Genomic DNA, 26,425 nt, shown 5'->3' with positions numbered 1-26,425 from the left:
CTCCACACCTTTGACACCATAGACAAGGGGAGAGACGGGGGCAACATTACAGTCTTCGAGATATTTCCCCCCTTTACCCTCTCACTCGCGACTAAGGGCAGCCAGAACAGTCGTGGCGGCACCTTGTTGGGGACTCTTCATCCACTTCACCAAGGACTCGTTCTCGGTCCAGCCGGCCTAGACAGACTCGGGGATGTGCTGATGCAAGTTGGTCAAGATGCTTCCTGGCATCACGCTGAGGGAATGGAGGCCGCGAGAGCCATAGACCCGGTCAATGTAGTTGGACATGTATATCTGAGCAAGCTTGCTCCGCCCATAGGCCTTGATGGGATCATATGCGCCATCTTTTGTAAGATTGAAGTCGTCAAACTGGATTTCAGAGGCGTGGTGTCCACTGCTGGAAACATTTACCAGACGTGATTTGAAATCGGTCGTTGAGCACTTGACCATGGCATCGCGCAGAAGCCAAAAGAGGAGAAAGTGGCCCAGATAGTTTGTTGCGAGCTGGCTCTCATAGCCATCAGCAGACTCCTCTCGTTGTGGCACCATCATGATGCCGGCATTGCAGACCAAGACATTGAGAGTCTGAGACTTTGCAAGAAATTCGGTGGCTGCCTTTCTGACGGACTCCAGGGAGCTTATGTCACATTCGACAAGTTCCACGCGCCCTGGATCCAAGAAATCGGCGCAGGCCTGTTGCCCCTTTTCCAGAGATCGTACGGCGAGAAAGACTCTTGCGCCTGTTGCAGCCATGGCGCGGGCTGTTTCGATCCCAATGCCGGACGAAGCGCCAGTTACTAGAAAAACCTAGTAGGCTGTTAATTTCTTGGGCCTTTGGGTCAATGACGATTGGCTACCTACCTTGTCGGTCATTGTCCCAAGTCTGCCCTCATCCTCGACAACTTGCATGGCCGTCGGTCGCGCATCACCGGGTCCATTGGGGCTCTTGTGCGAATCGACGTATCTGGACATGGCCTAGAAATGTGAGCCAGTTTATAGAATTGTGAAGGGTATAAGTGAAAGAACGAAATTCAGTGTGTCGTACAAATGCTGTGACTTTTGATTCGTCAAGATACGCTTGTAGAATGAGCTATCATATAAATTTGTTGGGCAGATTTAACCTCTATTTATACAGATTGAAAAATTCGTAGTCCATCAAGGACGCCTTTGCTTTTCGATCTTTCGATGTTTGATATGCCGACATCATCCAAAGCGATGATCGCCAGAGTGGAAACTGGAGAAGTATGAATCGAACAATCATGGATCACCTCGACTTAGACTTGTCCCTGAATAGACAATGCAAAGCTTGGCATTCTACCGGTTTTTCCGAATCCCATCAAAGCCGCCATCCTACTCGGCCCACCATAGTATCTGGGCCTAGGCTTTTGCCGACACCCTATAACGCATGCCGCCCAGGAAAACAGCACTCTCACGGTAATCCCCTATGCGGAGGTTTTATAATGCAGTGAAGTCCCGTATTGGTTAAGGCTCGTATACCGTGATCGGTTTAGAAGGACGGCTGGTTCCACCCCCCTTCGGCCTGATCCGCCGCTAGCATTTACGATCCGACAAGTTTTGCAGTATTAATAAGGAACATGGTGCTCGCTGTTAAACCTGGCCAATCATGCTCCTTGTATTGTCCTGTTTGCCTCCTGTAAATGTTCCGAGCGTGTAAATGCCAACACCATCTGCTTCAAGAAGCCATGCATTGCATCAATCTTGTTTATTCCACCCTTCAACACCACCATGCGTACGACGGCGTCCATGTGACTTTTACATGTGGGCACATCACCTAGTGCAAGCTATGTTTGCAACGTCAGTAGTCTGGTAACCACAGAGTGGTGGGGGAAATCATGCCGAACCTCATCAGAAGCTAATTGGAGGGCCCTGGATATAATTATGTCCATGGTAGGGTCGTCCATGGTGGCTAAAGAAATGCCTTCTTGCAGCAGCCTCAGGCATTCTAGCTTATAGTGGAGCGCAAGCTCATAGTACCGTCGATCATTTGTCAGCATGTGAAGACTGCGGCAGGCATAGAGCAAGACACCGCTGAGCAGACCCAGGTCCGCAATGGCTGTGGGAACCCATAGCGTCGAGATACTATGCTGGAATAACTCGGGAGTTGTAAACTGCTGGCTGTGGCGCGCCTTGAATGGTACGGCAAAGCGAATGTCTTGAATCGAGTCAGCGATTCAGCTTGGTAAGGCTCGAGGCTGCGGGAGAAAAGGTGGGGAAAATACACACAGTGATCGAATAGACGATGCTCAAAGGACGACAGTGTTCGACAGGATGAATCAAACGCGTCCTCGCGGGTGGGAAGCGCAGTACCGACGAGGCCAGCGCGTTCTAGCCTGTGCAGCGGTACTTGAGAGACGACGATCGGAGCCTCTTGGTGTACAGTGAGCTCCGATAGGCCCTGTGTCGTCCGTGTGGTCCGGTCCTGGTATTCGCGCATGCGCTGCCGTCTCGTTCTGGCGTGTCCCGATCTCGCGGCATGCGACCGGGCCGCCCTCCGCGCAGGCGCAGCACCTGGTATCCCCGGCTGGTTTACGTTGACGAATAGCAGGGCCCTACGGTGCTTGTCTGTTAGCGCCCACAGTACTTCTGCGACGTGCTAGAGATGCCTGGAATACAAGCTCACCCATTACCCACAGGGCTTGGCATTGATCACGAGCTTGCGAGCGACAGAGAAGATGCCAATGTTATGCAAAAGAGTCACAGTCATCACATCAAGGGAAAAAGAGACGGGCTTGGCGGGGAGAAGCATCAGATCATCCAGCTGTCAGCGTTCCGTTGCATTGCATTAAGTTGCATTGCCGGGGCCTTTTGAACTAGCTTCATGTGCCCCTCCCTCCCCGCGCCCCACCATTGAAGAGAGGCCGTCGAATCAACGAAAGTTGTTGTGAGTACACCTTGGCATTAAGCGACCTTTTACCACCTTCAAGTGGTACATTACACTGGAGCTGGATGTAGGCAGAAGTGCTATCACCATGCACGTACGCATACACAAGAACTTTTGTACCCATGCAGAAATCTTTGGTATCTATGTAAGGAAAAATTAGAGATAAGGGTGTTACTGACACGAACGAAATACCTATGAGAGCTGTGTAATAGAGCCAGGCTGAACCTTCTCTAGCTTGTCGACCAGGCCCTTCCATATGCGTTGCTGCAACTGTTGGCCCTCGGAGTTGCTGATCCAGTCGGGCACCCAGTATTCCTTGATCTTGCACCCCGACAAGAGCTTGCCATGGCCTTCCTCGCCAACAATCAGGGCGTGGAGGATGGTGCGGCTTCCCACCTCGGCGGTTCGTGCCATCATGGCCTTGATGCCGCCGTGCATGATCTTGGTAAAAGTGCGCGCATCCTTGCCTAGGCCAGTCGAGCAGAGACCGGGTGCTACAAGAGCAATAACTACTCCTGTGCGCTCCACAGGGCAGAACTTTGCAAACTCGCGGACGGCAAACTCTTCCACGAGCTTTGTCAGAGCGTAGCTGTTTTGGTCATGTTTTAGCTCGTCGGACAGGAAATTTGGGCTTTGGACGTCAAAATGACTTACCGTTGATCCATGTCGGCGCGCTTCTGGTCATTGAGGTTGGCAAAAATATCGCCATTGCGATTCTTGTCCATCTCCGCCTTTGCCGTGTAGCCTAGAACACTGACTATGAAAACCAAAGTCGGCTTGATGTTGAACTTTTTCGAAACCTCGCTAAGTTTGGGGACCATTAGGGCTCCGAGAAACAATGTGCTCACGACATTGATCTGAATGCCGCTCTCCATGCCCTCGACGGGCTCCCACTGGTCCACCATGATTCCGGCATTGGCGACAACGCCATCAATTCTGTCTAGTTCAGTCGATGCTTTCTTGGCAAACGCTTGAACAGAGGCATAAGAGGCCATGTCAACGTGCCACACCTAGATTTCACGTGTAAGTATGTATAGAAGCGCATGGCTCTTTAGTCAACAGCACTTACGTCTATCACTCCCTTGCGACCCGTCGTGTTTTCAATCTCCTTCTTTGCATTTTCTCCCGCTGTGAGATTGCGGACACCCAGAATGACACGGGCAGCTTTAAACTCGACGAGATGGCGCGCAGTCTCCAGACCTAGTCCGCTGTTGCTACCCGTGACAATGTAAATCTTTCCTGAGCAGGTAGACTCGTTGGCCAGAATGGGCAACGTCTTGTACTGCTCAGCAGCCAACTTGAGCATTACCGCCATCTTGTATAGAATTTTGATGTGATGCTATACAATCGTTGATGAATCAGTAGAACACTGGTTTTGCGGTGGAGGTGGTGGTGAAGAATGAAGTGTCGCGAGCTTGAGTGAGAAAGCAAGGCGACTTCCTCGCCGCGATTGCAATCTTTGTTTCGCTTATTTTTAAGGACAGCGCCTGCAGAACATCGGCTTTGTCTGGCATTTTAAGGGTTCGTAAAGCCGATGTATGCTGTGCCGCCATCAGGCCAGCGAATCAGGCTCGGTACCTGCTGGGGGCCGCGGGCAACCGAGCGTAAGCACGCCAATCGGATTTCCATTGCATGTCTCAGCTGGCGCCGTCGGCCAATCAGATAAGTATTTTTAAATTTGTGTGCGTGCCACAAAGTCGCGACTGAGCAACAAGGAGTCTGATGCCAAGATTATTGACGAGTTTAATGTTGAATCAGCAAGCACTGCGCCGAATTGCTTACGTCTGCCTGTCCTTCCGTGTACCCCGAAAGTGCTAAATTGGGGGTTTATGAAGTTACGCCGTGAAACCAAGTCTAGTCATGCTGTCCAATCTAGATTATTCTCCACAATTGTTCACGATATATGATATCGGTTATCCAATAAATCCATTTCCCTAGTGGCTTAAGTAAGGTTCAAGTGGCTGGACCCTGGAGGATGTTTATCAAAGTCATGCGCGCGCAAGGCTTGATCATGTGATACCTAGTTCCCCGGTGAGTAGGATCTAGGCAGGTAGGTACGTAGGCATTGATTCGCGAGGAAGGATCATGACCTGGTCTCGATTCAGTCTATTTTTGAGGGATTCGGGACCGTAATGTATTGCTGTCGCCATTGTTGAGGCTACATACCAGTGATAGGCCACCATAACGCGGGCCCCGAGTTAGGTCATCCGGGACCCGACTTTGTCATGCTGAGGATGTGCTGGTGCCTGTGCCCGTGCACCACCACTCCCATAATCTGGATCTCGGACAAGGCCTCCCAGCACTGTTCGCAAGCTGAAGTTAATGTTAGGAACAATGAGGCTTCCTATTCTTGGCCAGCTGAAGCGGCTCTCAGCCCTATCGTGGGCTGATGAGGCGTCGCTTAGAAGACGCATTATTGATCTGGGAGTCGCGCCCTGATCCTTTATTCATCAACTTCCTCACGATGGATATGGCTCTGGGTAGGGCATGATCAGGCGGACGCGACCGCACAGCCGTCGAAAGGATGAAGGCGGATTCACCACCACACTCACCGGAGAGTTATGCCAACGTACTTCGCCAATTCCGGATGGCTATTCGAATACGTCTATGGAGAAGGCGAGCAAAACTTATAAAACGAGATTGGAACCTTGCAAGAATGAAAAGAAACTCCCAGATAGACGCCATAGTTTAATTACAATCCTTCTTTAGTAGCTTCAATCGAGAATCGCGTTCTTTAACAGTAATCAATGGCTCCTTTCGCTCTCCAAGCACTGCCAGTGCTCCTGGCTATCAGCCAAACGGCTTTTGGCAAGCCCCTCAAACTCAGGGATTACATTACACATGCATACCCGACGACAAACCCGACAAACTCCTCGGTTTGGCCAACAGAAGTGGCCGCCGATGTGCATGATGCATCCTGGAGCGACTTCGCGGCCAAGACGGAGAGATGGTCTACATACCAAGCTCCTACCTTTGATGAGGTATTCCTTCCTCAATCAGAGGAGGAACTTTCTCTTGGTGTAAGTTGACATCACCTCCAGACGACTGTTGACATGGTCTTGGTCGAGATGTCTAAACTAAACAATGTGGCGTATAGCTGGAATACATGTCCAGCAACAACATGAGCTGGCTGGCAAAGTCTGGAGGTCACGGATACTCCATCACCCTGTCCTCGGTCCAAGACGCCGTCTTGATCAACATGGAGAACTTCAACTATGTCAACATCGAGGACGACGGCACGGTTGTCGTCGGCAGTGGTGCGCTTTTCCAAGACTTTGTTGACGGTGTCGGTGCCGCCGGCAGAGAGCTGAGTGAGTACAACCAAATACAATTGTCATGTGTTTGTACTGACAACTATCCCCAGCTGTTGGAGCTTGTGGCTGCGTCGGCGCCACTGGTGCCATGCTCGGTGGTGGTCTTGGACGTCTTCAAGGACTCCACGGTTTGACCAGTGACGCCCTTCGCAAGGTCCGCATGGCCTTGTGGAACGGTACCATTGTTGAAGCTTCCGACGACGTCAACCAGGACCTGTTCTGGGCCGTGCGAGGCTCGGGTCAGAACTATGGTGTTGTTTTCGAGTCCACCTTTGAGACTTGGGAGGCGACCAACGCGGGAATGCATTACAATGCCGACATGACCTTTACGAAGGAAGCCGTGCAGCAAGTCATGGAGATTACAAATGACCTTACAACTGCCGGACTGGACGATAAATTGTCTTTCGTCATGTTCTTGGCCCTGAACGCAACCACGAACGAGGTGAGTAAACTGTCACTGATCAATGACGATCAAAACCCCAATCATTATGGATCTCATGCTAACTAGCGTAGCTTACCGTCGTCGTGAACATCGTATACACTGGTCCAGCAGAAGAGGGAAAGAAATACACTGATCTGTTCTCACCTATGAGCCACACCCTCAACGAGACCATGCTTACATGGGCCGAACTCCCCACACAATCCGTCATGGGCCTTATTCCTGCGTCCTGCGCAAACGGACCTAGGTACGATCTCTACAGCGCCATCACCAAGGTCTTGGATCCCGCGACCTTTGTCGAGTTTGCCGACGACTTTGAGAAGTTCATGCAGGAGAACCCCCTGGCCGCCAACTCGGCTCTCATGATTGAGACTTTCCCCGTCCAGGGCGTCGAGGCCCTGCCCGAGGACTACTCTGCCTTCCCTCACCGCAAGAACTTCCAGAACCAGATTGAAAGCATTGGTGTCTACACGGACGACTCGGTCGCCGAGGCTGTGGATGACTTCTTCCGCGAATGGCGCAACACTTTTGCCACGCCCGAAGTCTCTGGCTACGACGGTTTCTACATTTACCAAAACTATGGCCACGGCGATGAGCCCCTCTCGGCTCTGTACGGAACCGACCCGGCACGCCAGGAGCGTCTCACCAATGTCAAGAATGCCTACGATCCTCATGGTCACTTTAACGGCTACCATGCCATTCCTTCTGATGTATCCCAGTGGTCTTGATGACCTCTTTCTTTCTTGTATCTATTTTTTTCTTTTTGGTTTTCTTCATGTTGGACTGGCTTATGAGAGCCTATAGACTGTTTGTTCCGACTACCTCGCGGTGTAAACCTTATGGGGAAACCTTTTGTGATAGAGTAACGGGACAAGGGCGGACACAGTATATAGGCTAGATATCCTGCGACCTACAGGACCCAAATAGACGTCTCTTCTCCCGTACCCTTTCAAGCACACATAACGAGCATTAATGAGGATCTGGCATTCGACTAGCCATGCAGGCATTAGATAGAAGGATGCCTTCCTCTAGGATCACGATGCCTCCAGTTTCTACTAGCGGTGTTATGTACAGACCTGTTCCAGAATAATGCGAATTTTACTTATGGATATTGAGAGCGATCAAATCGTGTTGATGGCAATAAACTTTCATTGTGTCAAAACACAATCCGCTCGAGTACTACGATAATGTGCTGCCTGAATGATTTACTGGCATAATGTTCACGGCTAAACGAATAATATCCCCTCATTCTTGGTCATGAAATTCCGAGGCGCGTTATTGGACGATTTTTAGATATTTGAGAAACTCTGCAATCAAAGTTGTGGATCTGTCGCAGCAAAATGCAATCGGTTGTGTTTGCAAATTTGCTGAGCTTGAATTATGTGCTCATTTTATAATTGACTTCCTCTTCACATGATACACAAACAAATCATCTCATTGGGTATTCTCATAAATAATCGTATATATATTCAGCCGACTGACGAAGTTCCGCTGATTTACTCAGCGGTAGTGAATCGCGCTTTGTGGTAGAGTTCAGGGGAGATGTAAGACTTGACATCTGGCTCTCCTTGCTGAACACACTGGTAGCTGATGTAGGCGTGCATGCCCTTGCCATTCTCCAAGCCCCTGTGTTCCGCAAGCCTCTCCAGCATCTCAATGTACTTTGGATTGTAGGCGCCACGGCCGTGCGCAGCCGTCCAAGACATCAGATTCTGGGCAATGGTCAAGTCATCGGCACCGTATTTGCGGGTGGTCAGATAGAACTTGACGTCGGGGGAGCCACTGGTTGGAGCAATGTCAAAGAAGTAGACAAAGCCCTCGCACAAGGCTGCAAAGTCGGGCCAATCATCACTGGCAGAAGCTTCGACGGGGATTTCCTCGTCCTCGGGGAAGTCGGCGGGCAGCCCCAATACGGTGAGAATCAAGGAGCGGAGATCCTGCAGACTGGACTCGGAAACATCGCGGATGCCGCCCATGGTCATGATCTCACGCACCGAGTTGAAACTGGTGTGCGCCGAGGTAAAGTACATCTTGAGCCGCGACTTGGAGGGTTCCACGTTATCCATACCCATGACGTTGGGCTTCATCAGTTTGCCTTCGGGGCTGGTTGCAAGGAAATTCATCAGAGCATCACGTCCAGGGTGATTCTTTCCCGGGTTCAGCTTTACAATTGCAGCGTCCCATTCCTGCATAGTCGCAGGGTCACCGCCCTGGAACAGCTTTCGTGGCAGAAAGTACGATTTGAGCCCAAAGTTTTTCTTTTTGTTATACTCGACAGCGTGCATGAGGGTCGTGGCGGGCGGGTCACCTTGTTCTAGCTCCTTGCTGTAAACGGCCCTGTCAGGATCGTACAGGTTGGCTATGAAATGGCGGTACCATTCAAAATTGACACCCGGAAGAGCATGGGACACCTTTTCCATATAGTCCAGGGTAGGATCGTGGTTCAATGGGTCGGTGGTGGTACCCGATGTCGCACTGATTGCCTCCCAGGAGTACCGAATGTCGGGCTCGCCCTTTGAAGTATTCCATTTCCAGGAGTATTCTAGGGGTGAACCGTCGTAGGCTATGAGTGACTTGAATACAGGCCGTCCGTCATCGTGGGGCGCGGGACCCAAGCGAGGCACCTGTAAATAACCACAGGCCTGGTCAGACTCCTTCTTTGCGGCAACGAGTTCATCAGAGTGAGAAATTCGACTGCTTACGATCCAATTGTAATGAAAAAGCAGTACTTCATACTGCAGTTCTGGGGTGTAGCCAGCGGCGTCAATCATGACTGCCAGGTGGTACCCAGTAATGTTCCACCAGAACTCGACATCCTTGTTGTCAGTGGGTGGGAGATAGCGTCTTAGCGAGTTCCACACCCTGAGGGGCTTTGCCTCTGCATCCGGCTTCACGGTTAGAGCTGGCATGTTTGTTCGGAATGAGACTGTGTTTGGCCGTCAAATACTGGTGCAATATGATACCAATCTTGTATGAAATTTTATGGGATAACATACATGTCTACATACAAATATTGAGATAAATATGGCAAACAGGACTTGATGAAGGATGAAGCTGGACCCGAGTTGGTGGGCCCGAGTTAATCCCCCCTAAGCATGCCGCTATCAATGCCGCGGGGTTATGTTGGTGGTACCTGAACCTCGCCAAATCTCTGAATTTAGGGGATCGCTGGAGGCTGAGACCCCCGAAGTAATATGCACTACAGTGCAGCCCCCGGTGCATTATGCAGGGCATTTCGGCTAGGTTCATATTTCATTCTCTCTCCAAATTATACTTTTGGTCCTGTTCACTTTGCATCATGAGATGCAAGGTCCCCGGTCAGCGTTGGTAACGGAGACTTTCTGAATTCACTTGTGTGTTGGAAGCAGTAACAACCTGGTCCTATCTATGTTCATCTTTTCGGCGGGTGATGCAGTACGTACAGATATGTATCTCATTCAGATCAAACTGCGATGTAGGTAGTTCTTAGTGTTAAGCTAGAAATAATCACTACGGTCTCTGCATACCTATCGAAAGATCCAACCTTTGACTTTTGTTTCCTCTTTGTCACTGATGTAGATAGAATAACCCAGGCAGGAGTTAATTGGGTCAAGAAACAAGGCTTTATTTCTAAATTTATCTCCGTTGTAAAATCATGTGAAAAATACGCCTTTCTAGGACTCTAATTGCGGGTCGATAGCTTCACACAAAACCCTGAAGGCTTAGCCAGCCATTGATTGTTAATGGACCAGTCCTCAGCTGGATTGACGAGCTCAATCTGTTAGACTTGTTAGCGAGACATGCTCGAGAGACATGGGCTCCGGTTGTACCAACATTGTAGCGCTGCAGCATGGATGGGATGAGCTTATATATCTCATAGTATGCGAGATGCTTTCCCAAGCAAGTACGGTGCCCGGCACCAAACTAGAAAGTGAAATAATCAAGTTAGAAAGCTGGGACGGCATGGTTCAGGCAATCCCCCACTCATTAGTGATGATCGTGACTAAACATACCGTGAGGAGAGTATTATACATGGCTGTCTTTTTCTTTTCGCTGCACAACCAGCGTTCTGGCCGCCACGCTTCTGGATCATCGCCGTAGATTGATTCATCACGGTGCACCACCCACGGGCTCTGCATGTAACAATCATCGTCAGTAAGCCCTTGCCGGAAATTTGCTGGTGTTGGGGGATGAGAAGCTTTGAATGTCCGTACCATGCCCACTCTTGTACCTGGGGGAATAAAATAGCCATCGACTTCCAACCCGCTTTCAGGCACCACACGCTCGAATGGAAGAGCGAAGGGGGGATGCATCCTAGTAGCTTCATTGACGCATGCCTCCAAGTATGGCAAATTCTGCGATTCCCTCCAGGTTGCATATTTGGAGATACGGCCTTTGGCCACGGCATCATCGATTTCTTCCCTGAGTTTTGACAAGGATGAAGGATTTTTGAGGAGATGATACATCAAGGCACTTGCGACTATACTGGTCGTATCTGCACCTGCAACGATATTGGAATTGACCCATGTAGGGACGAACCTAGACGAGTTTATCTTATCAGCTCTTGCGCCTATACCAGACTCTGGGTCTCAAGGTTCCACTTACATATGGGGAAGTGTATTATCCTTGGCCTGTTCCTTGATGAAGTATGCGAGGAAATCATTCTTATCAGCGACTGAGTCCTCAGTTTGATTCATGCGCTCCATGATGCGCGCCATACCAAACTCTGCCAATGCGTTCCGCTTGGTCGAGACGGGGACCAAAGGATTGTCCCTCCATAGATTATCAAGCCACTGCATCTGTGTGTTCTATAATGTGAGGAGACATTAGTTGTGTTGATGAAAGCAGATGACGTTTTGGAGAGAGACGCACTGGTGCAATCTTTTCGAAATACAGCCATAGATTCTCAATTACATCTTCCACGTCGGCGCCGTTTTCGAGAAGACCCAGACGTTGAGAAAAGGTTACCTCTCCGAGAACATCAAACATGAAGAACTGGATCCATCGATACATGTCGAACTCTACGCTCTTGTCGTTGAATAGCTCGTCTAGGCGAATGAAGAAGTATTGCATAGTTGCCGTGATCAGAGGCTCAAATTTGGTCAAACTAGTGACAGAATACAAATTGGCTACAGGGCGCCTCATGCGTCGATGAATGTCCTCGTCGCGAGTAGCAAACACATCCGGGATCTTGCCGCCCTTCACTCTCGGCATTATTGCGTCATAGAACTCGGACTTTAATCTGTCAATAATACCATTCGATGAGCAGGGCAGATTGTAAGATGACTTGCCTTTTCAAATCTGACCTTGAAGCCGTAAATCTTTTCAATAGCCTGAGGCTGCGAGACCATGACCGCGTTGGGTCCAAAACGTACAACCTTCCCATAGCGTTGATGGAGGTCCGTATGGATCTGATGGGCATTGCCCGTTATGACCCATGAGCGACGGACGAGATTCGTCAATGATGCTATTTGTGGTCCAGGGATATGGCTCAAGCGCATGTACGATCGTACAACACTGATGATAGCCACAGCTCCCGCAATGATGAACAAAGCAGGAACCAACGTGCAGGCTCGGCCTGCCAGTTGTCGAAAGAAGTCAAGTAAATCCACCATGATGCATAGAGATGAAATGCCACGCACTCAATTCAACCACTATACTCAATACCCAATGTTCAAAGTGGATAGATCTGCGCACGCGGCAACGTGACAGGGAAATAAAGAGATGATGGTGGGTGAGAGTTGCACCAGTTTGAGGTCACTCAGGTCCTGTGTCCCGCCGGCAATAGACGAGCAACTCGGGTCCGACTAAATTAGCACCGCGCCACCACCGCTTTGGCAAAGGATCAAGATGAGAAATAAAAGCCAAACAACAATGAACCTAGGATCCTAACAAAACTAGCGTTGGCCCTTGTACGGTTCCAGTCCAGTCAACTTAGTGGGGAAAAGGTAAGCAGCATGTTGAGCTGTCTCGTCGACCCCGTATTGCTTTTCCTCCTCTATTCGCAGCACTAAAGTAGCAGCAAGCGCGACATGTATTAAGTAAGATATGCCAAGTCAATGATGGCCGCTCTGACGCTCTGCGCTCAGACTCCGATAAACTTAGTCTACTCATATACAAATCTACTGGACCTGACGTAGTTTTGTCTCCTGCATCCTTTGGGATTCTAGCTTCCTCATCCCTCAACCCAAAGTCGGTTTTGAGCACCTTTCGCAACGGTATATCTTTCTCAAGAGTGTGATAAGTAACGCCAGGTCCATGGAAGCAAAAATGACAATAAAAACATATTTGATAGCATCTCGATATCAACCGCAAATCTCCTCTTCAAATAGATGTATTCAGTCCTGCTATCATATTGTAGCTATCACAATAGAGATTTTCGATCTTGACATATTCTGAAAATTTCACATTGCCGAAATGCGTGACCATCCTGCTTCCTCACATTTCGCAGAAAGGAACTGAGATCACTATCTCACTGGAATGACAGGCCATCAGTTGCCAAATTATCCTCAATACCACCCCTCAAACGAAATTTCAAAAGGGGACCGTCATGTGCTGCAGAAAGAACATCATGAATCTGATACTCGTTAGGAAGATGCCTGCCGTTGCTGTTGCCTGGCTGTCCACCACCCACTTTGCCCAATGGACCCGCAGGTAGCTCAAAATCAAAATGCCAAATTGCTTTGGCCATGATGAGACTGGTCTCAAGGTAAGCCATGGCTTTGCCAGTGCATGCCCGTGAACCAATTGAGAAGGGAGAAAAAGCTTCACGCATCGCTTTCAACTGCTGCTCTGGTGTCTCAGATGCCAACCAGCGCTCAGGGTCGAATGAATACGGATTGGGAAAATACTCCTCGGTGTGATGAATAGCGTAAGCATTGACACCAATCTGGGTGCCGGCCGGTACCACATGTCCATCCACAATCAGAGGTTTCGAGTCCGTGGATTCAACCTCTCGCCATGGCGTGCCGGGTATTGGTGTTGCAATACGTAGCGCTTCATCAATGCATGCGCGCAGATAATGGCAGCTTGAGAGTTGCTGTCCACTTCTGATCTCAGCTGGATTCCTGAATGTTGAGCGTATTTCTTTCTGCAATTTCGCGGTGCGCATCTTGTCTCGTGAGAGGTAAAAGAACAAAGCACACGTTGCCGTAGATACTGAAAAAGCACCTATACCATCACTGTCAGCATGCAATGTTTTACCTCAAGCAACGAAAACACGTACCCGCAGGGAAAAATACCACTGCCTCAGACCAGATATCACTCATTCGAACGTTTCCTCCCAGAGTTTCCTCATCTCGGTTAGCTTGCGAGGCAACCGCATAAAGATCGTGAGTCAAGGGATTGTCGTTCGAGATGCGCTCTGTGATCATTTTCTCCATCAACCGCTTATATTTCTCTAGGGTAGCTTTGCTGAGGTGCTGAATAATTCTCCCAAGTCGGAACTGATGGAGGCGGTAGTATTGCATCCGGGTGTTGCTGAAGTAATTCCCATAGTACATTCCTCTCATCATGAAACGATTGTCTGAATTAGTTTGAAGGCGGAGGTGATAACCGAATGAGAGAAGTCCCACTATATCGCAAGTTAGATAGTCAAGACGGGTAGATAGGTTCACGGGCTCAGGCCCGTCACAGGAAGAACGAATCAACTTAATGAAGATATCAATCTGGCCGATCATTGTATCCTCAAAAATTCGCATTCCGCCCTCGTTGATGACTTGTCCAAGTATTTTCCGCTTTGCCCGGTGTTCTCGTGGATCGATGACATTGAACGAATTACAAACACCGGGAGATTGAACAGTGACAGTATACACATGGGACTTGAGCACCCTGTCATTGTCGTATATGTCTTGAGCTGGTTAGCATCTGGTATCACATTACATTGTCTAGTACATACCGTGTAAAGCCTTGACGGTATTGAACAAAAGCTTGTTTGGCCCGTGCCTGACTACTGGGCCGAACTTTCGGTGATCCCGAAGACTGACTAGATGCAGATCCCTCAGTAGGGAATAATAGCCATTTCGGCCGTCAGTAAGTTTTGCGATCAATGGTCCTGGGTAGTCGCTGAGCGGGTGAAGAAGTAGTCGATAACTCAGAACACCGGCAATCTGGCATTTTCCATAAACTTTAGCGTGCACAAGAGTTGCAGGTGGTAGGCAGACCTACGCCAATGATCACGCCGCAAAAGGAATAAGCAGCGATTTGCTCGACAGTATTTAAAAGCTCCATGACGATGGTTGACAGATACCTGATGATAGTGGAAACCAATAATCAGGGTACAAAATCTGTACATAAGGCGCGATAGCAGGTCTGGGGAAGCGGAGGATGCAATTTCGGCTTTTTATGTGCAATTCGATATACGTAGGTAGGCAGGTGTCCTACTATCTATTCCAGCCCCTTACATCGTTGGTCTTGCAATATCAGGCAAGAAGTACCCCAGCACCAACACCAACGGTGCATACAGCCAATCCCGGACCGATTTGGAACACTAGGGCCTAGAGTATCGCCTGTTACCCACCTAAATTGTCGCTCGCCCATAAATACGTACATACACATTGGCTATATTCCTACTGTGTGCATTCAAAGGAAGGATAAATCCCAGCGTAGGTCATTTTATACACTTCTAACAAGCTGAGCACGCACTTGAACATCAAACTTTTGTCTACCAACGTTTCTCCAACCATTCGATTTATTCATCCGATAAGGCATCATCCACCTGGTGCAACAAGCTCCTGTTGAGGCGCGTGTCGCTGTCGCCCCTCCAGAAAGCAGTGGGAAACCTACTTTTAGCAATGTTAAGCTAGTGCTCGTAATCGTCTTGTTGGAAAAACTTTTACTAACGAGATCAAAGATTTGGCTCAAAGGCCCGCGGCTATAACAAACCATGCACATGGGAATATGCTCAGGTAGCCTGCTTCGAATGGACTGGTCAGAGCTTTGCCTTTACGTAGAGCTAGGCCAGCATACCTACATAGATATTGGTCTAATTACACTTGTTGTGTGTTCCTGACAATTCAAGGCGGACAACGGCGATGTACCGACATAGCCCATGGGGCGCACGACACTGCGGCCCGAGGCGAGTCCAGGATTTTGCGGCCTACATGCCAGAAACACGCGGGCATTCCCTCGAAGAGATAGAGTAGGTATTTTACCAGCCGGGTATCAAAAGCATCTCCCAGCTTGTTAGGCGCAGGTTACGACGCGACCACGGGCCTGGCAATGAAGCTCACGAGATGAATACCTTTAGCAACGCCCACGACAATGGCTGGTGCTTTAGGTAGAGGCTGGTTTACCGGACTTTGCATAGATGCTACCGGAGCAAAAACCGTGCATCTAGCTACAAATGTACATACTACCTGTATTTAGAAACGCATCTCGGAGTGGTTGCTCTAAGTCCGTCATTAGATCTCGTTAAGAATCTCAACTGTTGATTCAGTAGTAGACTTTTTTCGCACCAGACCAGTATACTAGCTGAACAAAATGTGAAGCTCCACACTAGTTATTGTACGTTAACAACTTTGCTACGAGGTTGATTCCGATTGCTTCCTACCTACTCAATGCGGTAGTTCGCAGACCTCGTAGGTATGATCAATCCACCACCGTCTCAGGGTCATCTTGCAAACACTGTATCAATAAGTGCCTACTGTAAAATAACTGTTCGGGTATAGTAAATAGCTTTTCAGCACTTCTGTTTTATAGATTAATAACAGGAACTTATATGTCTTTCTGGAATTCCCTGGATCTCATGTTCCTCTTCACATTGGACCAGGCAAGAAGGAAATATCTTTCATGGCATAGCTCACAGCCTGCATTTAGTGCTGGGTACAATGAGAAATAAAGTGACAGAATGTATTCATAAAACCGTGTATCATTGTTGCCTTTTATTTTCTTCTTTTCTACTAATTCTTACATAGCAGTATGCGACTCATAGACACTGTCTACCAAACAGGAGTGAGATCATGCTTCTCCTCTCCCAATTCTGGAAAATAGGAAATTGTATCCTTCCATAACATAACCCCATCGTGATCCATCCGAGTCACGATACATGTCGAACAAGTGCGGCTGGTCGGGAGCAAGAGTCAATCCGCAGTCGATACCCGACTCCCTCATTGCATCCACAGTCCGCTGAGCTTGCTTCCACGGGATGAGATCGTCGCCCGTGCCGAAGATCACGTGAGTGGGAGACCTGTAGTTTCCGCGAATGATCTGTGCATATGGGCTAGCTTTGACAATGTCCTCAACGGGCGGCTGCTCCAGATGATTGAATTGAGCTGCATCGTGTGTAGCGACGGCGGATGCTGACGGTAGACCCTTGAACAGCACGGGAAGCGTCTGGCCATACCAGTTCATGTGAAGAACCACCCGGCTGCGTTTGTCTTTGGGTGCAATCCAGCCCGCTGCCGATCCGGTGGTTGGGGGTACATTGTACGCAGTGATGGGACTTGGGAAGACGCCTTCAATCACGTTGTACTTTTCTTTAGCAAAAGCATCGGAATGCTCCGGAATATTAGGCTTCGTCCAAAACTCGTCTTGGTAGTCGGTTGGGCAGTAGAATGCAAGAATTGCATCGGGAGGAGAGATCCCTCGTGGAAGTGAAGTCCACGACAAGGACATGGCCAGTGTTCCACCGGTCGACCACCCAATGACGACAGCCCGAGTAGAGTCTAGCTTTTTGTTGATATCAGTCTGCATCAGCTTTAGAGATGGCAGAGCTTTTCGAAGCCAGACGTATGCATCATTGACGTCAACAAGCGGTCCTTCCAGAATAGTCGTCTCCGGACACAGCCTATAGTCCACGGCCACCGGCAACACACCATTGTCGAGAAGCAGCTGAATCTGTCGCGGTCGCAAGTCCTGACGCGATAGCATCACGTGGCCGCCTCCGTGAACCAACAGACCTGTATCAGAGCAGTGTCAGCTGCTGCTCGAGTTTTGTACAGGTGATATCGGTTATTCCATACCAGGAACCCAGGTCTTGTGAACAGTTGCCTGGGATGCCGAGGGGTAATACACGTCCGCCCGTAACGGAAGTCTCTTGTCAGTATGCTTAAAGACTACCGTTTCCGTACCGCCATTTACTCCCTGAGGCGTGCTTTTGTAGGACGACGGATCCTGGACAGGTTGTTTGAAACCTGTGATGACTCTGACGGCCTCGGACTCTCGTGAGTGCCCGCCAGTCCATGAAACGTGCTGGAATCCCTTGTCTCGCATTGTGTGGTCCCAGAACTCCGGGGTGGCGAGCACATAAGGACGGTTATCATCATAAAGCCACCATCCATCCAGAAGACCAAAAACAAGGTCTAACCAGAAGTTTCTAGTGGTCAGTTCCACAAGCGATACGAAGCCGTGGGGGCGCAAAAGCTTGTTGATGTTGGCAAGAGAGTTGGGAAGACTGCTTGTGGCATGGATGCAGTTGGTTGCAAGCACAATATCGAATTGCCCGAGATATTCAGCTGGAGGTTCCTTCTCGATGTCTATAGTTCCAAATTTCATGCAGTCGAATTTTGTGAATTTGCGCTTGCTTCCCAACACCAGCGAAGGCGAGATATCGGTGAAGGTGTATTCGATGGGGATACCCCGCTGGACAAGACGGTCCACAACACAACGAGTGGTCGCGCCCGTCCCTGCTCCCAACTCAACGATCTTGAACTTGCCATTGGGTCCGGGCGTTGATGTGCTGAGAGTCTTCTCGAGGAACGAGGTGAGAAGCTGTGACATGATGACAAACATGGGGGCCTCAGCATAGACGTCTTCTACAATTGTCCGATTTGCTTTATTGCCAAACAAAACTGCGAGGGGATCCATGGTGCCGGTCAGGAATTTGGCCAGATTAGGTCCGCAAAGATCAAGTAGCATATGTTCTTTGGCATGCTGAGGAAACTCTGCTATGATCTCTCTCGACAGGACGCTGGAGTGAGCTAGGTTGATGGGTACCTCCGATCGGAAGTAGGCTTCGCCATTGTAATCAGCGACTTTAGCCTGGTGCAGAATTCTGTGGAAGACATCAATCATACGACCATGCTTTGGCACAGTACTGATTGCAGGGATTCTGTCCCCGGCTCTCAATGTCTTCAAATCGACGCCAAGATCCAAGAATGCCTCTACGACGTAGGCCAGCACCAACTCTGATTGTTTCCCGTACACTGAAGTGTAAAAGTCAATGAATTTGTAATGCTTTGCCTGTTCATCATAGTCGCCTTTGATGCTCTCAAATGCGTCGGCTGCACTTGCAAGGGGCCCATTCATCGAGATACGCGGTGCCTGAGTCTTTGTTGGCATAACATCTCTCTCGTCGTCTGAGCCACTTTGCGATGAGGTAAGTGGCGTCGAGACACCGGAAGAGAAGGTATTTGTTGACTTGGGTGTGCTTGAAGTGGTTGTCTTGGTAGTTCTGAGCTCACCAACAAGCTTGTCGACAAGGTGGCCGAAGTTGACGTCGCCCGTGAGATCCGAAAGATCAATTGAGACGCCCAAGTCCTTATCAATGTCGCTCATAAGCTCCATGCAGAGGAGCGAGTCAAGACCCAAGTCCACAAGATTAGGTGAGGCTACCAGCTCGTCGACTGGGACCTCGAGGTGCGTACTCAATAAGTCTGCCAGCCGTGCGGTCAAATCCTGTTCCTGATCGGAGTCTCTGGTGGAACTCTCGTATTCAACTGAGGATTTCTCGGTTCGATCGTCCACTTCTGCTTCTTGACTGGCGATCTCAGGTGCGAGTGTTGCGTTTGGTGATACAGCAGGGACGATTGGTGTTTGCCAAGGCACCACAACCGGCAGATGGTTATCGGATTCTGGTCCGCTCATCTGGCCATCAAGGTAACGACGCAAAGATGCGAATGTTTGCAGTTCCTGAAGAAGATCCGGTGAGATCGAAATGTTGAAGATTTTCTGAATATCTGATAGCACCTCCGTGGCCATCAGTGAGTCAACACCGAGGTCTATCAATAAGATATCATCCTTGATATCGTCGGCAGGAACATCTGTCATCTTGCTGAGCATTTCTCGAAGGTCGCCTTCCACTCGGGATTTCCTAGGAATGGCGGTGCTAGGAGCCGGAATGATCGACACGGGCGGTGCGAGAGACACGCTTCCATTCGTCGATGGGTGTTGCTTTGGCTGCTGCTGAGGCACTGGGGTGGCGGTGTGCTGTGGAGTCTCTGAAGAGACAACCGGCACGGCACGCTGCACCTGAGGTACCGTTGGTGCAGCTTGTACAAATTCCACACGGGCTTTTGGAGGCAATTTCGCTGCAGTGCTTGGTGCGACTTCGCCAGAGTTGGCTCGTGATAGAATCTTGGCCAGGGCCGCAATTCGTACCCTGGTAAACTTTGCCCCGAAAGCGATGAAAATGAGTTTGCCAGTGGCTTTTTCAGTGACAAAAATGTCATTGGTGATTTCTTTGTCGTTCAAAGCTGTCGACATGGCAAAGACGTCCCAGCCTTGGCCATTTTCCTCGGCTCGTAAGTTGGCGAAATCAGGCGAAATCTGAATGCGATCGACGTGCGTGGATACAAAGACTTCAGATGACGGACAAGGTGCAAGGCAGTTTGCATAGATTCCAGGGACCTGGAAGAAGTTGTCAATTGCCAACGGCATAGACAGAAGCGACTGAATGCAGCTAGGTCCAGATTGAGGTTGCGACACATGTGCCAAGACTGAGCCATCGCCGGTGCTGTTGAGGCTGCGGACGCACTGGTAGAAATCATGGTACTGCACAACACTGGAGAAGAGCTTGTATACAAGTGGGCCACTGACGGCCTGGCTGCTCGCATCTCCGACCTCATTCTGGTCTGGGCGCATTCGTTCCAAGAGCTTCCTGGTTCTCTCAAACTCAGACGTGACAGTATTGTCGTTGGTCAAAAGGATTTCGACTTTTCCGGATGCGTGTGTAGTTGCGCCCTTTGGTATCGAAAACAATGCTTCTTTCCGTGAGTTTGCGTGGCGTGGCTGTGCGTGGAAAGAAAAGGTGTACTTGCAACCCGTGTGGTCGGTCGGCGTGAAAACAAGTTGTATGATTTTATCTTGGCTCATGCCCAAAGGTGAAGGCATCTCAAGATCTTCAACACGGCTGAAGGGAACAGAAGGGATATTCTGAATTGCCGCAAGCTGCTTGGCTGCTTGAAGCACCAACTCAATGTACAGTGGTGCCGGACAGAGAGGCTCCTGTAACACCGAGTGGCCGCTGACGAGGGCCTTCCATTCTTCAACACGGGGATCAATGATGAAAATAGCGCGTTTCTGCCCCTCATGGGCTGCATCAGCATCTCCGAATCCAGCGAAGCTTATCAGCTCCGGCTCTGGCTCCGGCTCTGACTTCACAGTCTCGACCTGAGATGCGTCCAGCTTATCTTGAACTGGTTCAGGCGCTGCAGCCGACGGGAAGTCAAAGTCCAACCAATGCTGCGCCTTTTCAAACTGATATGGAGGCAAGTTCATAACCTGATAGGACCCACCATTCTGGTGGTGGAATGGCCAGTATTGGACGTGGTGCCCTTGTTTCCATAGATTCGTGGTTGTTTCAGCCAGTGCGCCCAGAGCACCATCACGACTCAAGTTGATGGGGAAGAAGACATGGCTGCTCATTTTCTCCTTCTGGTCATTCAACGCACGACGCGCCATGTTGGTGACTAGTGTGTTGGAACCTGCTTCCAGCCATGTACACGACCCAAATCGTTGTTCGATGCGTTTGACTGCATCCTCGAAATACACAGGACTGCGAGTGTGATCTGCCAACAACTTTGATGTAGCGATTGGCCAAGTGCCATTGACAGAACTTGTCTCTAGGTGGATTCGTGGTTGATTAAATGTCAAACCATTTGCCAGTCTCTCCAATTCAGGGAGAATAGGATCGCAGAATCTGGAATGGAAACCGTGGGTAACATCTAGAATCTTTGCCTTGGCACTCATGCTCGACTTTGTCATTGCCGCGACAACATTGGAAATGTCAGAAGAAGATCCAACCAGAACTTGGCTTCTTGGGCCGTTGAAGCAGGCCACTTCGACACCTCGCACAGATGCGACTAGTGCCTCAATGTCAGCGCGATCGGCCTCAATGGCTACCATGGAGCCCTTTTCAGAGCCCCATCTCTCGCGCATCAAGACAGCGCGTCCATGTACAAACTTGAGGCCATCTGCTAGGGAAAGGACACCGGAGACTGTCAAGGCAACCAGTTGGCCAAAGGAATGACCGACAATGCAATCTACATTCAACCCGCAGGCAATCCATGACTGTGCACACGCGTATTGCAATGAAAATTGCATCGTCTGAAGCATCACCACATCGTCTGCTTGCTTGTTCTCGAATATGTCGGGGTAGATGCCTCGAGACCCCAGCCCTTTCAGTATACCGTCGCACTGGTCAAGGTACTTTTGGAGCAGACCTGAACTCTCAAAAACGTGCTTGCTGAGATCCACAGACCGACCGATCTGGCCACCGAATACAAGGACAGTCGGATTCGGCTTGAGGTTGTTCTGATAAAGGGAAGAGTTGGGGTTGAATGCAGCAGTACGAAGTTGTTCATCCAGCTCCGACAAGTTGGAAATGGTAGTTGTGAACATATAAGGCAATGCTCGGTTCTGCCTATCACTCAGGTTGAAAGTGAGATCTGCTATGATGTTCTCGCTTGAACCGACTTTGCTGCTCATTGATAGTGCATAGTCTCTAACACTGGCACAGTTATCACCAAGACTCTTGGGACTATTACCAGTGATGAGTAGAGGGTATTGGACTTTTTCATGGAGTCTACCGTGAATCTGCTTGACACTCTTGCGAGGTGGTTCGCTGACAAGCATGGCGGCGATGCTACCTGCCGCCCCATAGTTGTTCACGCATGCAATCATTCTGTCTGCAGTCCAGGGAATAGTTGCCGTGGGTATAGCAATGCGGCCTGGAACAAGTGAGATCTTGGGGTGTGGCGACACGAAATTGGCTTGCCTGGGTATCGAACGATTCTGCATCATAAGGATCGTTTTGATCAACCCAGCAACTCCCGAAGCACCCTCTGTGTGTCCAATATTTCCCTTGACGGATGCGAAGTATAGAGGTTCTTGTCTTGGTTTCTTGGCAAACACTTCTTTGATAGCCTCGTACTCAAGAGGGTCACCGACAGGCGTGCCTGTACCATGAGCCTCGACGAAAGTGACATCTTCAGCAACAATACCGGCCGAGTCAAGAAGCTTTCGGTACAATGCTGTTTGCGACGAGCTATACGGGACGGTGATGGGGACTTTGTTGCTGCTTTGTCTAACCGAAGTGGCGAGAATGGTTCCCAACACAGTATCCCCGTCCGAGATGGCGTCTGCAAGCCGCTTCAAAACAACAAGCCCCACGCCTTCTCCACGACAGTACCCATCGGCGCGAGCATCGAATGACTTACTCGCACCAGTGGGACTGAGGAAGGACGCTGCAGCAAGGTTCTGGTAAAAGAATGGACTGGAGAAAACCGAGACACCACCCGCAATCGCGCTTCTGCAATCTCCATGAAGTATAGCCTTGCAAGCGGCATCTATAGCGACCGCTGAAGAAGAACATGCCGTATCCAAGGCAATCGAGGGTCCCCTCAGCCCAAAGAAGTGACTGACTCTTCCTGGAGCAAAGGCTCTCAGCGTGCCTAGTGCCGAGAAAGCGTTCGGTGGGTGGCTCGCGACGTTGTCGTTGTAGTCGGATGCACATACTCCTATGTAGCAGCCAACGTCCAGGTCAGGCTGACGTGGCCCAAAGAAGCCGGAAGACTCTAATGCTTGATATGACACTTCGAGCAGAAGTCGTTGTTGCGGGTCCATCGAAGCTGCCTCGCGGCTGGACTTTTTGAAGAAGCGATTGTCAAAACTTGAATTATCTTTGAGGAAGTTGCTGTGAAACACCGATTTCTCGGTGCTACGCGGATGATTGTGTGTTGGCAGATGGTTGTTGGGAGGATCTTTCAGCATTGATTCTCCCGCATCCAAGATGCTCCAATATTCGTCAAGTGTCTCTGCACCAGGGAATTTGCAGGCCATGCCCACGACGGCGACAGCATCTGATGGTATGTCCATCGCAGACACGCCGTCTTTACTAGATACAGACATGATGACACTGAAATTGATTTCTCCTTGTTAAAAGGAGTTGTGATGAGTTGAAAAAGTGATGTACAAGACTAGGCAAGAACAAACTCGACCAAGCAATTACACACACAACATGACTATGATATACAAGACGACTGTCTCCCTTGCAGGCCACTACTTTGCCCCGTATAGTCGCCGATAACTTCGGACACTTTACCGCTAGACAGTAGATCATCTCTAAGCGCTTCTACTACCTACGAATGGTATCATCCAAATGCTCTTGGAACTGATTACCTGCCTGGCCCAACTCGGGTCCGACAGGCTTAGCGAGAGGTTTCGCTTCCTTTTTGAACAAAAGGACCATAACATATCATTGGTCTATATCAAATCATTGGTACCGTGTATTATTGTGAAACGGACATGCTGCAAGCTGAATGGGAGGGTCAGATAGAACGCGGGGGGCAGGGCGGTCGGGTCGAGTAAGAGTCCTACGATAATGGTGATTCTTTATCATTATGCCAAGCGTTATGCCAAGCGTTATGCCAAACAGCCTCACCATCCTCCTCGTCCCTTCATGCATAGATAGTCGCTCGCTTATGATTAATCTAGACCTCCGGTGGTGTCTGAGTGGCGCTGCCAAGGCTGACAGGGTCCCTTTATGCTGCGGGCTGACCCGTAAAGAACACTCCCCGTCAGATGGATCTATGTCCGATGGATCTGAACATGCTTTCTCGCATCATATCATTTCTCGCTTATTTTGAGGCTAGGACCGGTCCCGGGGTCCCGTTTGTTCGGGATGCTGACGACCACTAGTCAGTCAGCTGACAATAGTTACAGGGCAGGCAATTTATCCAATGCCGTCAGCATCAGAATCCCGCAGCCTCCTACGCCCCGCCTCCGCCGCCTCAGGACATCAATCCACCAGCCGTAATGTTGCGCAAAAAGAGAGAAGTGCTGAAATTTGTGGTTGCAAATGAGGAGTTCCTCTGTATTTACTGGTGATTACCTTCAAATGTGAAGTCCGATACATTGTTATTGTTCTATACTCCCTCTCACAGAACCAGCGATGCCCCCCACACGAGAACGACGCTGGTGGACAAGCGGCGAGGACGATATCCTCAAAGAAAGGGTTCAGACTCAATGTAATTCATCCCCAGATGTACGACAAATTGGACTTTCAACAATTTCTAACCAATTGGTAACATATGCAGTAGCTGAGGATTCAAGTGTCCAGAACTGGAGCAAAATTGCTCTATCATTGCCAGGCCGTACAAACAAAGACTGCCGTAAACGCTGGTCTAAGATCCAGCAGGCCATCAGGAAAGGAACGTGGACTCAGGAAGAAGATGCAAGACTACAACAAGCTGTCAGCAGATTTGGATTCAGGTAGGATGACACGCCGTGTTCCCATCTTCAGCCATCCAACGCTTCTTTTCTATAGATGGTCCCAGGTAGCAACAATTGTACAAAACCGCAACGCAGACCGTGAGTACGCCAACCTGAACTGTATTGTGTTTTTGTAGCTTTGGCTAATTGGGAACCGGGCTAGAATGCGCCAAAAGATGGCAGCACGTGCTGGGACCCGAATTGAAACATTCTCCATGGACCCCTGCGGAGGACGCCAAGTTGTTAAAAGGCGTAGCAATGCACGGGAACAATTGGAAGGAAATTGGGGCATTGGAGCTTCCTGATAGGTCAGCCCATGACATTCGAAATCGGTGAGTTCAATAATTATTACACAACCTTTGGCGGCATTTATTAAACCTAGTTGCAGAAGTCTCCTCCTCGAACGTCGTAGCCGGAACAAGGCCATCCAACCGCCGAGCCCAAATCGAGATCTTGACCCTACGATCGGCAAGCTTGCGGATGCGGATGCGGGAGAGGAATCCGAAAATGACGACGGTAGCACACACAACGAGCATTCTGAACACAATGCAGTAGATTCATTAGTGCCTCAAAATCACCAGGTGATCCAAGGGTCTGTGGTTGAACACTATGCAATAACCGCACCAGAATCAATGGACTGCAACAGCATCGAACGCTTGCGATATGCTGTTCCATCCTCAGATGCCGGACAAGGCATTCAGGAGCCGTTAGGCTTCGGCTGGACGGGCTCTCAGGAACATCTACAGTCCAACTCGGATTTGTTAACGCCAGAAAGTGCTTGCATATCTTGGCTTGATCCATTCCAAGCATCAGTCGCCTCAAACTTTGCCAGTCCTCAATACCAGTGGTGGAGTGGAACGCCCACGGACGAGCTTGGCTTTCAAAATACAGAATCGCTTGATCTTGGCTATTTCAGCCTGCCCGAAGGTGATGGTAATCCTAGCAGTAGAGAGAGTGTTCAGGACAGCCTCGATCTGGTTGACGACTCACCCCACGACAGTACTAGGCAAGATCAAAATGGGAGGGGAAGCATAACGCTGACATTGGATCAGGTAGACCCAGATGTAGCACGCAGGATAATAGGGAGTGTGCTTGAGCATGGCGAGGGTCATAAAATCCGATACAGTTTTAATGCCACTTAAGTAGATTTTGCCGTTGCGGCGTGTATGGAATCACAATAGACAACAATATCAATAGATATTTCCCACCTGACCAGTGCAAATCAAGATACCTTCTGTCTTTTTTGGTCACACGTCATTTTTTTCTTGGGCCCTGCCGTTAAAATCTCTATCAAATGACATGCGGCGGCGGATTAAAGGACCCCGAGTTTCCATGTTACCTTACAGAGCTCTGCCCCAACTC

The 26,425-nt window shown here is 49.6% G+C and overlaps 9 protein-coding genes across 9 annotated transcripts; 2 read left to right on the top strand and 7 right to left on the bottom strand.

The window, feature by feature from the left end:
- Positions 1-177: 177 nt before the first annotated feature.
- Positions 178-972, bottom strand: PFICI_00373 (uncharacterized protein; the record flags this gene model as incomplete). The annotated part of the gene is made up of 2 exons (XM_007828954.1): positions 178-807; positions 862-972. The coding sequence occupies 2 exons, from the start codon at positions 970-972 to the stop codon at positions 178-180; spliced, it is 741 nt and encodes a 246-aa protein (XP_007827145.1).
- Positions 973-1,802: 830 nt separating this feature from the next.
- Positions 1,803-2,767, bottom strand: PFICI_00372 (uncharacterized protein; the record flags this gene model as incomplete). The annotated part of the gene is made up of 3 exons (XM_007828953.1): positions 1,803-2,173; positions 2,245-2,583; positions 2,653-2,767. 3 exons carry the CDS (start codon positions 2,765-2,767, stop codon positions 1,803-1,805), a joined length of 825 nt encoding a protein of 274 aa, XP_007827144.1.
- Positions 2,768-3,094: 327 nt separating this feature from the next.
- PFICI_00371 (uncharacterized protein) lies at positions 3,095-4,217 on the bottom strand (the record flags this gene model as incomplete). Its single annotated transcript, XM_007828952.1, has 3 exons — positions 3,095-3,491; positions 3,557-3,912; positions 3,972-4,217. 3 exons carry the CDS (start codon positions 4,215-4,217, stop codon positions 3,095-3,097), a joined length of 999 nt encoding a protein of 332 aa, XP_007827143.1.
- A 1,432-nt stretch (positions 4,218-5,649) lies between these two features.
- Positions 5,650-7,383, top strand: PFICI_00370 (uncharacterized protein; the record flags this gene model as incomplete). Its single annotated transcript, XM_007828951.1, has 4 exons — positions 5,650-5,922; positions 6,000-6,213; positions 6,267-6,658; positions 6,730-7,383. The coding sequence occupies 4 exons, from the start codon at positions 5,650-5,652 to the stop codon at positions 7,381-7,383; spliced, it is 1,533 nt and encodes a 510-aa protein (XP_007827142.1).
- Positions 7,384-8,151: 768 nt separating this feature from the next.
- On the bottom strand, positions 8,152-9,564 carry PFICI_00369 (uncharacterized protein; the record flags this gene model as incomplete). The annotated part of the gene is made up of 1 exon (XM_007828950.1): positions 8,152-9,564. One exon carries the CDS (start codon positions 9,562-9,564, stop codon positions 8,152-8,154), a length of 1,413 nt encoding a protein of 470 aa, XP_007827141.1.
- A 752-nt stretch (positions 9,565-10,316) lies between these two features.
- On the bottom strand, positions 10,317-12,249 carry PFICI_00368 (uncharacterized protein; the record flags this gene model as incomplete). Its single annotated transcript, XM_007828949.1, has 7 exons — positions 10,317-10,412; positions 10,469-10,558; positions 10,648-10,767; positions 10,849-11,173; positions 11,240-11,442; positions 11,507-11,869; positions 11,941-12,249. The coding sequence occupies 7 exons, from the start codon at positions 12,247-12,249 to the stop codon at positions 10,317-10,319; spliced, it is 1,506 nt and encodes a 501-aa protein (XP_007827140.1).
- An 857-nt stretch (positions 12,250-13,106) lies between these two features.
- Positions 13,107-14,863, bottom strand: PFICI_00367 (uncharacterized protein; the record flags this gene model as incomplete). The annotated part of the gene is made up of 4 exons (XM_007828948.1): positions 13,107-13,804; positions 13,860-14,489; positions 14,532-14,742; positions 14,801-14,863. 4 exons carry the CDS (start codon positions 14,861-14,863, stop codon positions 13,107-13,109), a joined length of 1,602 nt encoding a protein of 533 aa, XP_007827139.1.
- A 1,728-nt stretch (positions 14,864-16,591) lies between these two features.
- PFICI_00366 (uncharacterized protein) lies at positions 16,592-23,701 on the bottom strand (the record flags this gene model as incomplete). Its single annotated transcript, XM_007828947.1, has 2 exons — positions 16,592-17,532; positions 17,596-23,701. The coding sequence occupies 2 exons, from the start codon at positions 23,699-23,701 to the stop codon at positions 16,592-16,594; spliced, it is 7,047 nt and encodes a 2,348-aa protein (XP_007827138.1).
- A 1,620-nt stretch (positions 23,702-25,321) lies between these two features.
- On the top strand, positions 25,322-26,205 carry PFICI_00365 (uncharacterized protein; the record flags this gene model as incomplete). Its single annotated transcript, XM_007828946.1, has 3 exons — positions 25,322-25,395; positions 25,452-26,062; positions 26,120-26,205. 3 exons carry the CDS (start codon positions 25,322-25,324, stop codon positions 26,203-26,205), a joined length of 771 nt encoding a protein of 256 aa, XP_007827137.1.
- Positions 26,206-26,425: the final 220 nt, after the last annotated feature.

Source organism: Pestalotiopsis fici (genome assembly GCF_000516985.1).
Source record: "Pestalotiopsis fici W106-1 unplaced genomic scaffold PFICI_Scf_1, whole genome shotgun sequence".
Lineage (NCBI taxonomy): Eukaryota > Fungi > Ascomycota > Sordariomycetes > Amphisphaeriales > Sporocadaceae > Pestalotiopsis > Pestalotiopsis fici.
This window is presented reverse-complemented; position numbering and strand designations above follow the sequence as displayed.